Genomic DNA, 15,074 nt, shown 5'->3' on the forward strand with positions numbered 1-15,074 from the left:
ACTCTGGTGTGATCTAGCATGGTGCTGTTGGTGACCATGTGACTGCTCAACCCACTCTTGCTCTAACACCAGGCAACACAGCACAGTGGAAGTAAATGTTTGGAGGATGAAAAGGAAAGTGGACACCAAGTCATTGCATAGGAGCATGTAACTAGTTGTTCCACAGTGAGGTTCAGAGTGAATCAGAATCATGTAGTACTTGACTACAGGCTGATGACAATGAGGCACTTGAACCTACTTAAGCCCCAGGTAGAGGTTTGTGGGAATGGGTTTCCACTTTTAGATACTTTATCAGCACATTCTGAATGATGCACCAACTGCAGATTTGGGATAATACATGAACAGCAGAATCAAAGCAAACCTGAGCTTACAGCAGCCTATAGTATTGAAATAGCAGAAGCTTTAACAGGCTCAGAGAAAGGAGACTTAGTATTCCTGGGAGGACAGACACAAACAAAGCCGTAGTAAAAAGTTTGGAGTGAATACTAGATCCTTTAAGGTGAAGACAATGTCGCATGGTGCCAAGCATCAAAATCCTTCAGGCAACCATGATCTCACCTAACAAGCAAAATGAGGTGCAAGAAGCTGAGCATTCAGCAACTGATATATGCATTTTTCAAGTGGAGAATTAAAAGAGCTGTTTTAAGTATACTCAGTGAACTTCCATAAAGCAGAGAGAAACAACTCAATACCCATGAAAAATTGAACTGAGATATTGAAGTAATTAAAGGTAATCAAGCAAATTCTTGAGCTAAAAATTATACTACCAAAAAATAAAAAAAAAAGATAGAAGGCATGTATCAATAATAGAATAGATGAAACAAAAGAAAGAATTAATGATTCTGAACACAGGATAATGTTTGACATATACATAGTTGAAAATAAAAAATTAAATGAAAAGTAAGAATAAAGAAAGCTTATGGAGACTTTGGGACAACATTAAAGAGCAAATATCTGAGTGATTGGAGTTCAAGGGGTTCAAAGTGGTAGAAAACATTGAAATAGACAAATAGAACATATATAAAATCTATGGAAAGACACTACTACTCAGCTACAGAAAGATCTAAGGTCACAAACCAGATCTAACACAGCTAAGTCTATCCCAAGATACACTATAATTTCCCTGAAGTTCAAGATGGAGAGGATCCTCAAAGCCTCAAGAGAAAAAAAATTAAAAAATGCTTTAGGGTGTCCCAACTAATGTGATTGCAGACTACTCTTCAGATACCTCATAGGCCAGAGGGTAATAGAATGAAATTATGAGTACTGAAGAAAACATACTGCCAACCAAGGCTACTGTATCCAGCAAAACTATCCTTTAAATAGGAAAGAAAGACAGTATCAGACAAAAACTGAGGGAAGTTATCACTACCAGAATGTCCTAAAATAAATGCTAAAGGAAGTTCTTCAAACTGAAACACTGACAGCTAAGAAGAAAATATTAGAAGATAGTCATGATTTCAAGTAATTACAAAAATTCAGGCGGTTCTAATACTATAGACATGGTGTAGGAACCATTGATACCTCTAGCATGAAGAATAAACAAACAATAATAACTATATTACTATGCCATGATAAAGACAGCATGGAGGGGCTGGTGCTGTGGTGCAGTGGGTTAATGCCCTGGCCTGAAGCACCGGCATCCAATATGGGTACTGGTTCAAGACCTGGCTGCTCCACTTCTGATCCAGCTCTCTACTGTGGCCTAGGAAAGCAGTAGAAGATGGCTCAAGTCCTTGGGCCCCTGCATCCACGTGGGAGACCTGGAAGAAGCTCCTGGCTCCTGGCTTCGGATTGGCACATCTTCGACCATTGCAGCCAACTGGGGAGTGAACCAGCAGATGGAAGACTCCTCTCTCTCTCTCTTTCTGCCTCTCCTCTCTCTGTGTAACTCTGACTTTCAAATAAATAAAATAAATAAATAAAAACAGCATGGAAAGATATAAAATGGGACACCAAAATTTCAAAATCTGAGGTAGAATGGCATGCAACAGTAGAGTTTTTAATTAGTACTTTTTATCTCTTTATATCTATTTTGTTTTCTTGTTTATGATCAGTGATAAGTTGCTATCATTCTAAAGTAGCTTATTATAACCAAAAGATATTCTATCTTTTGGCAATTGAAAAGCAAAAATCTACAATAGACATACCAAAAGAATAATAAAATGACTACTAGAGAAAATATCTTAAAATGGCAGTGGTAAGACCTTATCTCTTCATAATTATCTTAAATGTAAGTGAATTAAATTTGTTATTTAAAAGTTCTAGAGTCATTGAATTTATTAAATAGCATTCAACTATATGCTGTTTACATGTAACTCCACCTCTAAGGATACACATCAAGTGATAATGATGGTTTGGAATAAGATATTTCACAGAAACGGACCAAAGGAAAACAGAAGAACCCATACTTACATCAAATAAAATAGAAATTAAATCATAAAGAGTAGAGACTGGAAGATCATTATATAACAGTAAAGGGGTTAATTATGCAAGAGGAAATAACTACTGTAAATATATATGAGCCCAGTATAACAGCACCCAAATATATAAAGCAAATATTAGTACACCTAAAGGGATCTTACCGCCCCCATTTCAACAACGGATAGATCATTCAGGCAGAAAATTAACAAAGTAGTAGACAAATTACTTCTTTAACCAACTAGATGTAATAGATATGTAAAAAATATTCCATCTAACAGTTGCAGAATACACATTCTTCAAAACAGCACACAGAACATTCTCAGGCTAGAATATATAGCAGGTATCAAAATAAATCTGAACTTCTAAAAAAATCATTTATTTGAAGGGCAGAATGACAGAGTTGGGGGTAGGGAGACAGAAAAAGATCTTCCATCTGCTAGTTCACTCCCCAAATGGATACAATGGCCAAGGATTGGCGAGACTGAAGCCAGGAGCCAGGAGCCAGGAGCCAGGACTTGCATCCTGGTCTCCCGTGTGGGTGGGAGAGACCCAAGTACCTTGGTCATCTTCTACTGCTTTCCCAGATGCCTTACCTGGGAACTGTATCTGAAGCAGAGCAGCCAGGACTCAAACCAGTGCTTTAACATGGGATGCCAGAGTTGCAAGAGGTGGTGTAACTTGTAGCACCACAAAGGTGGCCCTTTGAACAAATTTTGAAATTGAAATAATTATCTTTACTACATTGCAACAAAACTAGAAATCAATAAAAATTTTCTTAAACAAATGCATTAAAATTAAACATATTTCTGAGATACTAATGGATCAAGAAAAGTTAAAAATAAAAATTTCTTGAAGCAAGTGAAATGGAAACAGAACATATCAAGACTTATGGGAGGGGCTTGTGCTGTGGTATAGTGGGCTAAGCATCCACCAGTGGCACAGGCACTGGTTTGTATCCCAGCTGCTCTTCTTTTGATCCAGCTCTCTGCTATGGCCTGGGAAAGCAATAGAAGATGGCCCAGGTGCTTGAGTCCCTGCACCTGCGTGGGAGATCTGGAAGAAGCTCCTGGATTCGGATCAGCTCAGCTCTGGCCTTTGTGGCCATTTGGGGAGTGAACTGGCCGATTGAAGACCTTTTTCTGTCTCTCCCTCTGTCTGTAACTCTACCTCTGAATGAAGTTTTTAAAAAATTTACCAAAGAGTGAGTGGATGTGCATAATAATGATAAAACAGTCATTAGGTTGTTAAGACTCTGCTTGAGATGCCCCCAAATGGCCACAGTGGCTGAAGCTGGGCCGATTCTAAGCTAGGAGCCAAGATCTTCTTCTACATCTCCCACATGGGTGCAGGGGTGAAAGTACTTGGGCTATCTTCCACTGCTTTCCCAGGCCATTAGCAGGGAGCTGGATTGGAAGTGCAGCAGCCAGGACTTGAACATGCACCCAGATGGATGCTGGCGCTGCAGGTGGAGGCTTAACCTACTATGCCACAGCACCGGCCCTGTCAAGTTGGATATTCTTACTCTGACTTGAACAGCATATAATGTGTACACATGTTGCGACATCAAATAGTAGTTCATAATCATGTAACGTTTTAATGTGTTGATTGGGAAAAAACTATAGTGCATATGTTGAGTACAGGTGTAATTTGTTTTCCTAGTATTTTTTAAACCATCAATATAGAATCCATGAATATGGATGTCTAACTTTACATACAGTTATATATGTGTGTGTATGTATATTTATATACACACATACATTAACAACTACTGCCTTTTTACCCTATTTGAATCTTTCTAAGGCATTTGGTTTCTTATCAGAGCAATTTTTACTGAGTACTTACTTCGTGCCAGGTACAATAATAATCTTGTTAAGTAAATATAATCAACTTTGAGAAATAAGAAAACTGGATCAGAAAAATCAAGCAATTGTAGTTTTCTACTGGAAAAGTTAAGATTTGAATTCCATTCTGATTCCAAGGCCTAATCTCTTTTCACTTTTATGTTTCTCTTGCTAAAGGATGTTTTACATAATCAAAAAATAATCACAAAAAAATATTTTATGAGTAGAAGGCAGATGCTCTAAATTTGTTTTAGGAAATCCTTGAGTAACCCCAATTACATGATTAATTTAAAAAATAAATTAAGGGCATAAACTAAAAAACGTAAGTACTCTACCTTGTAAGGTAAAATAAATATAATACTGTGTAATTATATTTTTTTTAACTTTTATTTAATGTATATAAATTTCCAAAGTACGATTTATGGATTACAATGGCTTCCCCCCCATACCGTCCCTCCCACCCACAACCCTCCCCTTTCTCACTCCCTCTCCCCTTCCATTCACATCAAGATTCATTTTCGATTATCTTAATATACAGAAGATCAGCTTAGTATACATTAAGTAAGGATTTCAACAGTTTGCTTTCACACAGAAACATAAAGTGAAAAATAATAGATGATTTTTTTTAAATGATGATGAAATCAGATCAGACCTATTGTCATGTTTAATCCCAGTGAGAGTCAAGTTGGGAGTTGATAATTTCTTTTTTTTTTTTTTTTTTTTACAGAGGATCAGTTTAGTATGCATTAAGTAAAGATTTCAACAGTTTGCACCCCCATAGAAACACAAAGTGAAATATATTATTTGAGTACTCGTTATAGCATTAAATCTCAATGCACAGCACATTAAGGACAGAGATCCTACATGAGGAGTAAGTGCACAGTGACTCCTGTTGTTGACTTTACCAATTGACACTCCTGTCTATGGCATCAGTAATCTCCCTATGCTCCAGTCATGAGTTTCCAAGGCTATGGAAGCCCTCTGAGTTCTCCGATTCTTATCTTGTTTAGACAAGGTCATAGTCAAAGTGGAGGTTCTCTCCTCCCTTCAGAGAAAGGTACCTCCTTCTTTGAAGACCTGTTCTTTCCACTGAGATCTCACTCACAGAGATCTTTTGCCAGAGTGTCTTGGCTTTCCATGCCTGAAATACTCTCATGGGCTTTTCAGCCAGATCCGAATGCCTTTAGGGCTGATTCTGAGGCCAGAGTGCTATTTAGGACATCTGCCATTCTATGAGTCTGCTGAGTATCTCACTTCCCATGTTGGATCACTCTCCCCTTTATTTATTCTATTGGTTAGTGTTAGCAGGTACTAGACTTGTTTATGTGCTCCCTTTGACTCTTAGTCCTTTCATTATGATCAATTGTGAACTGAAATTGATCACTTGGAATAGTGAGATGGCATTGGTACATGCCACCTTGATGGGATTGAATTGGAATCCCCTGCTATGTTTCTAACTCTACCATTTGGGGCAAGTCAGCTTGAGCATGTCCCAAATTATACATCTCTTCCCTCTCTTATTCCCACTCTTATGTTTAACAGGGATCACATTTCAGTTAATTTTCAACACATAAGAATAACTTAATTACAGAATTAAACCAGTCATATTAAGTAGAACAGACCAAAAAAACTACTAAGAGGGATAATGTATTAAGTTGTTCATTAACAGTCAGGGCAATGCTGAGCAAGTCACCGTTTCCCATAGTGTCCATTTCACTTCAGGAGGTTTCCTTTTTGGTGTTCAGTCAGTTGTCACCGATCAGGGAGAACATATGGTATTTGTCCCTTTGGGACTGGCTTATTTCACTCAGCATGATGTGTTCCAGATTCCTCCATTTTGTTGCAAATGACTGGATTTCGTTGTTTTTGACTGCAGTATAGTATTCTAAAGAGTACATATCCCATAATTTCTTTATCCAGTCTACCGTTGATGGGCATTTAGGTTGGTTCCAGGTCTTAGCTATTGTGAATTGAGCTGCAATAAACATTAGGGTGCAGACTGCTTTTTTTTTTTCCAATTTAAATTCCTTTGGGTAAATTCCAAGGAGTGGGATGGCTGGGTCAAACGGTAGGGTTATCTTCAGGTTTCTGAGGAATCTCCAGACTGACTTCCATAGTGGCTTGACCAGTTTGCATTCCCACCAACAGTGGGTTAGTGTCCCTTTTTCCCCACATCCTCACCAGCATCTGTTGTTGGTAGATTTCTGCATGTGATCCATTCTAACCGGGGTGAGGTGAAACCTCATTGTGGTTTTGATTTGCATTTCCCTGATTGCTAATGACCTTGAACATTTTTTCATGTGCCTGTTGGCCATTTGGATTTCCTCTTTTGAAAAATGTCTATTGAGGTCCTTGGCCCATCTCTTAAGTGGGTTGTTGGTTTTGTTTTTGTGGAGTTTCTTGATCTCTTTGTAGATTCTGGTTATTAACCCTTTATCTGTTGCATAGTTTGCAAATATTTTTTCCCATTCTGTCGGTTGTCTCTTCACTCTCCTGACTGTTTCTTTTGCAGTACAGAAACTTCTCAATTTGATGCAATCCCAATAGTTAATTTTGGCTTTGACTGCCTGTGCCTCCCGGGTCTTTTCCAGAAATTCTTTGCCTGTGCCAATATCTTGAAGGGTTTCTCCAATGTTCTCTAGTAACTTGATGGTGTCAGGTCGTAGATTTAGGTCTTTAATCCATGTTGAGTGGATTTTTGTGTAAGGTGTAAGGTAGGGGTCTTGCTTCATGCTTCTGCATGTGGAAATCCAGTTTTCCCAGCACCATTTATTGAATAGACTGTCCTTGCTCCAGGAATTGGTTTTAGATCCTTGATTAAATATAATTTGCTGTAGATGTTTGGGTTGATTTCTGGTGTTTCTATTCTGTTCCATTGGTCTATCCATCTGTTTCTGTACCAGTACCATGCTGTTTTGATTACAACTGCCCTGTAGTATGTCCTGAAATCTGGTATTGTGATGCCTCCGGCTTTGTTTTTGTTGTACAAGTTTGCTTTAGCTATTCAAGGTCTCCTGTGCCTCCATATGAATTTCAGCACCATTTTTTCCAGATCTGAGAAGAAGGTCTTCGGTATCTTGATTGGTATTGCATTGAATTTATAAATTGCTTTTGGGAGAATGGACATTTTGATGATGTTGATTCTTCCAATCCATGAGCATGGAAGATTTTTCCATTTCTTGGTATCCTCTTCTATTTCTTTCTTTAAGGTTTTGTAATTTTCATCGTAGAGCTCTTTAACGTCCTTGGTTAAGTTTATTCCAAGGTATTTGATTGTTTTTGTAGCTATTGTGAATGGGATTGATCTTAGAAGTTCTTCCTCAGCCATGGCATTGTCTGTGTATACAAAGGCTGTTGATTTTTGTGCATTGATTTTATATCCTGCTACTTTGCCAAAATCTTCTACGAGTTCCAATAGTCTCTTAGTAGAGTTCTTTGGGGCCCCTAAATAAAGAATCATATCATCTGCAAAGAGGGATAGTTTGAGTTCTTCCTTCCCAATTTGTATCCCTTTAATTTCTTTTTCTTGCCTAATAGCTCTGGCTAGAACCTCCAGAACTATATTGAATAGCAGTGGTGAGAGTGGGCATCCCTGTCTGGTACCAGATCTCAGTGGAAATGCTTCCAACTTTTCCCCATTCAATAGGATGTTGGCTGTGGGTTTTTCATAGATTGCTTTGATTGTATTGAGGAATGTTCCTTCCAAACCCAGTTTGCTTAGAGTTTTCATCATGAATGGGTGTTGTATTTTATCAAATGCTTTCTCGGCATCTATTGAGATAATCATATGGTTTTTCTTCTGCAGTCTATTAATGTGGTGTATCACATTGATGGTCTTGCGCACATTAAACCATCCCTGCATACCAGGGATAAATCCCACTTGGTCTGGGTGGATGATCTTTCTGATGTGTTGTTGCATTCTATTGGCGAGAATTTTATTGAGGATTTTTGCATCTATGTTCATCAGGGATATTGGTCTGTAATTCTCTTTCAGTGCTGCATCTTTTTCCAGCTTAGGAATTAAGGTGATGCTGGCTTCATAGAAAGAATTTCGGAGGATTCCCTCTTCTTCAATTGTTCTGAATAGTTTGAGAAGAATTGGAGTTAGTTCTTCTTTAAATGTCTGGTAGAATTCAGCAGTGAATCCATCTGGTCCTGGGCTTTTCTTTGTTGGGAGGGCCTTTATTACTGTTTCAATTTCTGTCTCAGCTATGGGTCTGTTTAGGTTTTCTTGTCTTCCTGGTTCAATTTAGGTAGGTTGCATTTGTCCAGGAATCTATCCATTTCTGATAGATTTCCCTGTTTGCTGGCATACAATTCCTTGTAGTAATTTCTGATGATTCTTTTTATTTCTGTGGTGTCTGTTGTTACGTTCCCTTTTTCATCTCTGATTTTATTGATTTGGGTCTTTTCTTTTTTTAGTTAGTTGGGCCAATGGGGTGTCAATTTTGTTTATTTTTTCAAAAAACCAGCTCCTCGTTTGGCTGATTTTTGGGAATGTTTTTCTTGATTCAATCCTGTTGATTTCTTCTCTGATTTTAATTATTTCTCTTCTCCTACTAGATTTGGGTCTGGTTTGCTGTAGGTTTTCTAGATCCTTGAGGTGAATTGAAAGCTCATCTATTTGGTGCCTTTCTAATTTCTTGATGTAGGCACCTATTGACATAAACTTCCCTCTTAACACTGCTTTTGCTGCGTCCCATAAGTTTTGGTATGTTGTGCTGTTATCCTCATTTACTTCCAGAAAGTTTTTGATTTCTCTTTGGATTTCTTCTATGACCCATTGTTCATTCAGGAGCATGTTGTTCAATCTCCATGTGTTTGCGTATGCTCTAGGGATTCCTGAGTTGCTCATTTCCAACTTCATTCCTTTATGGTCTGAGAAGCTGCATGGTATGATTCTAATTCTTTTGAATTTGCTGAGACTTGCTTTATGGCCTAGTATGTGGTCAATCCTAGAGAAGGTTCCATGTACTGCTGAGAAGAATGTAAAATCTTTAGCTGTAGGATTGAAAGTTCTGTATATATCTGTTAGATCCATTTGGGCTATAGTGTCGTTTAAATCTACTGCATCCTTGTTGATCTTCTGTCCTATTGATCTGTCTATTTCTGAGAGTGGAGTATTGAAGTCCCCCAGTACTATTGTATTGGGGTCTAAGTCTCCCTTTAAGTCCATTAACAAATCTTTTAGATAAACCAGTGCCCTGTAGTTAGGTGCATATACATTGATAATTGTTATATCTTCCTGTTGAATTGATCCCTTAATCATTATGTAGTGTCCCTCTTTGTCTCTCTTAACAGTTTTTGTGGTAAAGTTTATGTTGTCCGATATTAAGATGGCTACGCCCGCTCTTTTTTCATTTCTGTTGGCATGGTATATCTTTTTCCAGCCTTTCACTTTCAGTCTGTATGGATCTTTGTTGGAAAGATGTGTTTCTTGTAAGCAGCAAATAGATGGGTTTTGTTCCTTAACCCAATCAGCCAATCGGTGTCTTTTAACTGGATAATTCAGGCCATTCACGTTCAATGTGACTAATGATAAGTGGTAACTTTGCCCTGCCATTTGCCAAAGATAAGTTCTAATATATGCTTTGCATTCCCTGTGATCTTTTGCTGTGAGGTTTCCTTCCTTGGTTTCCTTCCTTTACCTTCTTTCATATTGATGACCATGTTTCTGTGTTTCTGTGTGTAACACATCTTTAAGCATCTTTTGCAGGGCTGGACGAATGGCAACAAATTCTTTCAATTTCTGTTTGCTATGAAAAGTCTTTATTTCACCTTCATTCACAAATGATAGCTTTGCAGGATATAATATTCTGGGCTGGCAGTTGTTCTCTCTTAGTACCTGGGCTATATCTCGCCATTCCCGCCTAGCTTGTAGAGTTTCTGATGAGAAGTCAGCTGTGAGTCTGATTGGAGATCCTCTGAGAGTAATCTGACGTTTCTCTCTTGCACATTTTAGGATCTTTTCTTTATGTTTCACTGTGGAGAGTTTAATTACCACGTGTCGTGGTGAGGATCTCTTTTGGTCATGTTTATTAGGGGTTCTGTGAGCTTCCTGTACTAGGATTTCTCTGTCCTTCTCCAAACCTGGGAAATTTTCTGCTAATATCTCACTAAAAAGGCCTTCTAATCCTTTCTCCCTCTCCATGCCTTCAGGAATTCCTAGAACCCGAATGTTGGGTTTTTTAATAGTATCCTGAAGATTCCCGACAATATGTTTTAGATTTCCAATTTCCTCTTCTTTTCTTTGGTCTGACTGTATCCTTTCCTGTTCTCTGTCTTCTAAGTCTGATATTCTCTCTTCCGCTTCACCCATTCTGTTTGTAAGGCTCTCTATTGTGTTTTTCATTTGATCTATTGAATTCTTCACTTCAGTCACTATCCCAGTTTCCTGTTGTACTAGTTGTTTCGTTTCATTTTGATTCCTCCTTAATATTTCATTTTCACGAGAGAGATTTTCTATCTTGTCCATTAAGGATTTCTGTAGTTCAAGAATTTGTTTTTGAGAACTTCTTAATGTTCTTATCAATTTTTTGAGATCTGCTTCTTGCATTTCTTCTATGTCATCATCTTCATAATCTTGAATTGGGGTGTCTTTTTCATTTGAGGGGGTCATGGTGACTTCCTTGTTTTTATTACCTCGGTTTTTGCGTTTGTTATTTGGCATATTGGAGATATTTGGTTTCTTCACTGTGGTGCTTTTTCTTGTTATACTATGACTCTAGATTAAGTGGACTATCTGTTTTTGATGGAGCCTTAGGGCTTGAGATGGGTGTGGCCTGAGAGCTCTGTTTGGTGTGCCAAAGGAGACACTCCCAGGTTAGGCGTGGTAAACCTCTCTCTCTCTTTCTTTTTTTTTTTCTTTTTTGATTCAAAAGGGAAGTAATTCTGCACAGCTGAACGAAGTTGGAGGTAGTTAGCAGGCAAATGATATATCCACAGGAGCCAGAGATCAGAAGCTCTTTCCCAAGGACCACACAGGGAATCTGTTCAGCCCTCAGAGTGGGCTCAAATTCTCCTTCAGTCTCCCACTGGGTTGCCAAAGTTACGGAATTGTAGCGTCTCTGGAGAGTGCTCACGTGAATTCCGTGAGTTCTCTCCCCACGGTCTCTTTTTTCGCAGTCTCAGTTCAGTAGCACCACAAATTTACTAGGTCCTAATCTCCTGTTAATTCGCCCCGCCCAGAGTCAGGTTTTTCTGCTAGGCTCAGGGCCGGTGCAGACCTGAGGTCACTCTGCTTATGATGTATGTCCAAGATGGCGCCTGCTCTTTGTCTTGCTCGCCCTTGAGAGGTGAGCGGAGAGAGAGAAACCCGTGTCCGTACCAGTCACCTTTTTTTTTTTTCCTCTCTCTCTCTTCCAGTTAGCCTGGTGAACTTTCCCCGCCCCGGGGGTCGTTCCCTCTAGTCTCCTCTCTCCGCTTGCCTGCCGGTGTCTCAGGCTATTGAGGTTCAGCTCACCTCGTGTTCCAGCGCTGGTGTATTGAGTCTGCCGCTGGTGTCCCGAACTGTGGGCTCCCATGCTCTCCATGCAGGTCTGCTGTGAATCACGCGTTCTGGAAGAGTTTCTTCTGCTGTTTCCTCCCCTACTCTTCCTTGAACCTGCAGTATCTCCACTTTTATTAAACTATCTCTCCCCAGACTATCAGTGTGCTCCCTTCCTATTCCGCCATCTTGCCTCCTCCTCCTACTGTGTAATTATATTATAAATCAAATGGAAAAATAACTAGGGGAAGAAACTATGAGAGACGCCCGGGGTGCTGTGTTATAGTGATGGCAGGCTCCGCGTTGGTGGCGCGGGCGCGGCTCGGGACGTGGGGCGCGAGGGCCATACAAACCCGAGGCTTCGTCTCGGACAAGCCCGAGGATATCCACGGGAAAGCGGGCTCCATCCGGGAAGCGGGTGGGGCCTTCGGGAAGAGAGAGCAGGCTGAAGAGGAGCGATACTTCCAGTGAGGCCCGCCAGGTCCCGAGTCCAGAGCTAATCTGCCAGGGCCTTCTGAGCCTCGTTATACTCCCGGTGGCCCCTCCCATCCCTACCTGGCGCCTTGGGGCGTCTCATGCCCCTGCAGAGCTCCCGGAACCCTGAGCCTCCAACACCCCGACTTTCGCCATTTATAAGGCGCTTCTAGTTCCCCCGCGGGAACAGCCACCTGGCCTCCCACCCACGCCATTTCCACCTGCGGGTTTCCAGAACAATCAACCCACGGCTCAACTCCTTTATTATCTACCATGCCGTCCCCCGCGGAGTTCTCCCCGGATCCTGGGCAGATCCCCAGATCCTTCACACGGTGTCTACACCCGACCATCTGATATTTGGAGACCCTCCTAACCTGACTCCATCAGCCCTCACCCACCCGTCACCCCCTCGACACTCTTTTCTCCCCTACGTGCCTTAGTTTGCAAGTCCACGTAAATTCTCTGATTGTTCACAGCCTCTCAGCCGTTTCTGGATGCCCACGTGTCTCCTCCCGAGTGAGTGGGTCATAGGAGCTGGGTCACCTGCTCCCTATTGGACCGCACCCCCTCCTGGAGACTTTTGCCCTCGCCGCCCAGCCCCGCCCCGCCCCTGAACTGGAAGTTTCTTTCTCCCGTTTAGGAGTGGAGTGGGCTGCCCACCACATTCGCCTTCCCAGCCCTAAGCTATCTTTAGTCCTGAGCTATCTTAAACTGACTTCTGTCCACCTGCGGGTGGGGGGGGGGGAATGGGGGTGGGGGGAGGGGCTGGAAGGAACTAACCTTGCTGCTACTTCTCCTTTGACCTTGTACCTTCCAAGAATTATCACCATAGCACCTGCCTTAGGAGGGAGCCAAGGTGTAGCTCTTGGAGGCCAGATAATGGGGCCCATAGGTTTTACACTTGAGGGAAAATGAGGTGGTGAATCAAGATTTTAATCTAGCTCTTTTTTTTTTAAGTTTTAAAAATGTATTTGAGAAGCAGACAGCTAGCTTTCATCCACTGCTTCACTCCTCAAATGCCCATGAGGGCTAGGACTGGGCAGGTACAGAGGCTGGGAGCAGATCTTTCACAAGGGCAGCGGAACCCACTTCACTTGTGTCCTCACCATGCCTCCCAGGGTCTGCACTAGCAAGATGCTAGAGCTGGGGACTGGGAATGGAACCCAGGAACTCGGATAAAAGACATGAGCATCTTCCCTGCTAGGCTAAAGTCCCACTCCACCAGTCTCTTCTTGAGAGCTAAATTGAACTGCTGAGAACTGCCCATGCCAGAGACCCCTTCTTTTTTGGCCTCTACATTTCTCTAGACAAGTTAGGATGGGAGATGGATATATGTGCCCCTCCTTTTGGGACTCTGGTTCTCTGGATTGCCCACTGATAAGGTGTTGGGGGCTTAGGTCACACCTCTCTGGAATTTTCTACTTTAAAGGTGAATTTGAAAAGAATATCATTAACCAGGACAAAAGGAATCATTTTGTTCCTCTTCTTAAGGTGGATATACCTTACCTTAAGATGGGCTGTACTTTCATTAGCAGGAGGTAGGGGAGGAAGATTGCCAGCCAGATTCCCACAGCATTGAGACTCCTGCCTTAAATACTTAAGGCTCTGCTTAGAGATCCCTTTAGGTACAGAACTGAGATTAAACCCTGAGTCACTGTGTCCTTGTAGAGCGAAGACTAAAGAACAACTGGCAGCCTTGAAGAAACACCATGAAGATGAGATCGTTCATCATAAGAAGGAGATTGAGCGACTTCAGAAAGAAATTGAGCGGCACAAACAGAAGATCAAAAGTCTAAACTCTGACGATTAAGTGCACACAGTTCCCTGTAGAATGGCACGTGTCATTGCCCACTTCCGTGTGACTAATTCTGGTGTAATTAACATTGGTCTGTGTGCTACTAACAGGTTATAGTAAATTGTCATCAGTGAAAAAAAAAAAAAGAAACTATGAGAAACTGAAATTTCACTGGTATACTCAAAGGAAAAGCTAGACAAAATTTGGAAATATAATTAGCAAGCAAGATAGGAAAAGAATAACTAGGATAAAAATTACACTAGTCATTAATTTTATGATTTTAGACTCTCAAAATTGTCTTCTAGAAATTCTTTCCTTAGAATGTCATCAGGTTATAGGGTGTTAACATGTCTTTCTCCTTAGTGAATCTGTATTTACTGAATAATGTTAATTATTAAATACTTTATTAATGTTCTGGGTGCTGATCTAAGTATTTTATGTGTGCTCTCCCATTTAATCTTCAGAATGATAGGAAGTAAATGATTTTATTTCCCTTTGTGGATGAATCCAAAAGTCATAGAGGAGTTATGTAATTTGCCCAGAGTCACTATGGTAGCGGCAGAAAGAGAAATCAACCTCTAGGCCTCCTGCCTAATCCATCATCCTGTACTACTCAACTAGATTTTAGGCGTTGAGTTATTCTACAAGGTGGGAAAAGTCCATATAACATTCTCCTATGGATCTCACAGCCTCACAGGACATGAATTCTGAGACCAGATACCTCACCTCTGACACAATGTCCCCCATCCCCAGATTCCAGTGTTACGTTGGTTTCTTAGTGAAGACAGGCTCCAAAAGCCCAGAAAAAAATAAGCTCATTCTCCAATAAGGAGCCAATGTTGAATTACTCCAAAATTGCTCAGGTAAAAGTTGTCAAGTAAGTATAAAAGTGATTTCAGTATTTTACACCATTCTCCTAAAATACACCTCCTATGGTAGAAAAGTAAAAATCAACATTAGGTTTAAAAACGAGTTTGATTTTATCTGAAAAATCATTTGGCCTTCTTTCCCACTGTATGCTGAAAAGGCATTTCTGCCTGGGCATATAAAAATA

General features: G+C 40.7%; 1 protein-coding gene across 1 annotated transcript; it reads left to right on the forward strand.

Moving 5' to 3' along the window:
- The first annotated feature begins 12,011 nt into the window (after positions 1-12,011).
- On the forward strand, positions 12,012-14,170 carry LOC100339409 (ATPase inhibitor, mitochondrial-like). The gene is made up of 2 exons (XM_002716678.5): positions 12,012-12,218; positions 13,894-14,170. Exons 1-2 carry the CDS (start codon positions 12,040-12,042, stop codon positions 14,033-14,035), a joined length of 321 nt encoding a protein of 106 aa, XP_002716724.2. The 5' UTR covers positions 12,012-12,039; the 3' UTR covers positions 14,036-14,170.
- Positions 14,171-15,074: the final 904 nt, after the last annotated feature.

Source organism: Oryctolagus cuniculus, chromosome 4, assembly GCF_964237555.1.
Source record: "Oryctolagus cuniculus chromosome 4, mOryCun1.1, whole genome shotgun sequence".
NCBI lineage: Eukaryota > Metazoa > Chordata > Mammalia > Lagomorpha > Leporidae > Oryctolagus > Oryctolagus cuniculus.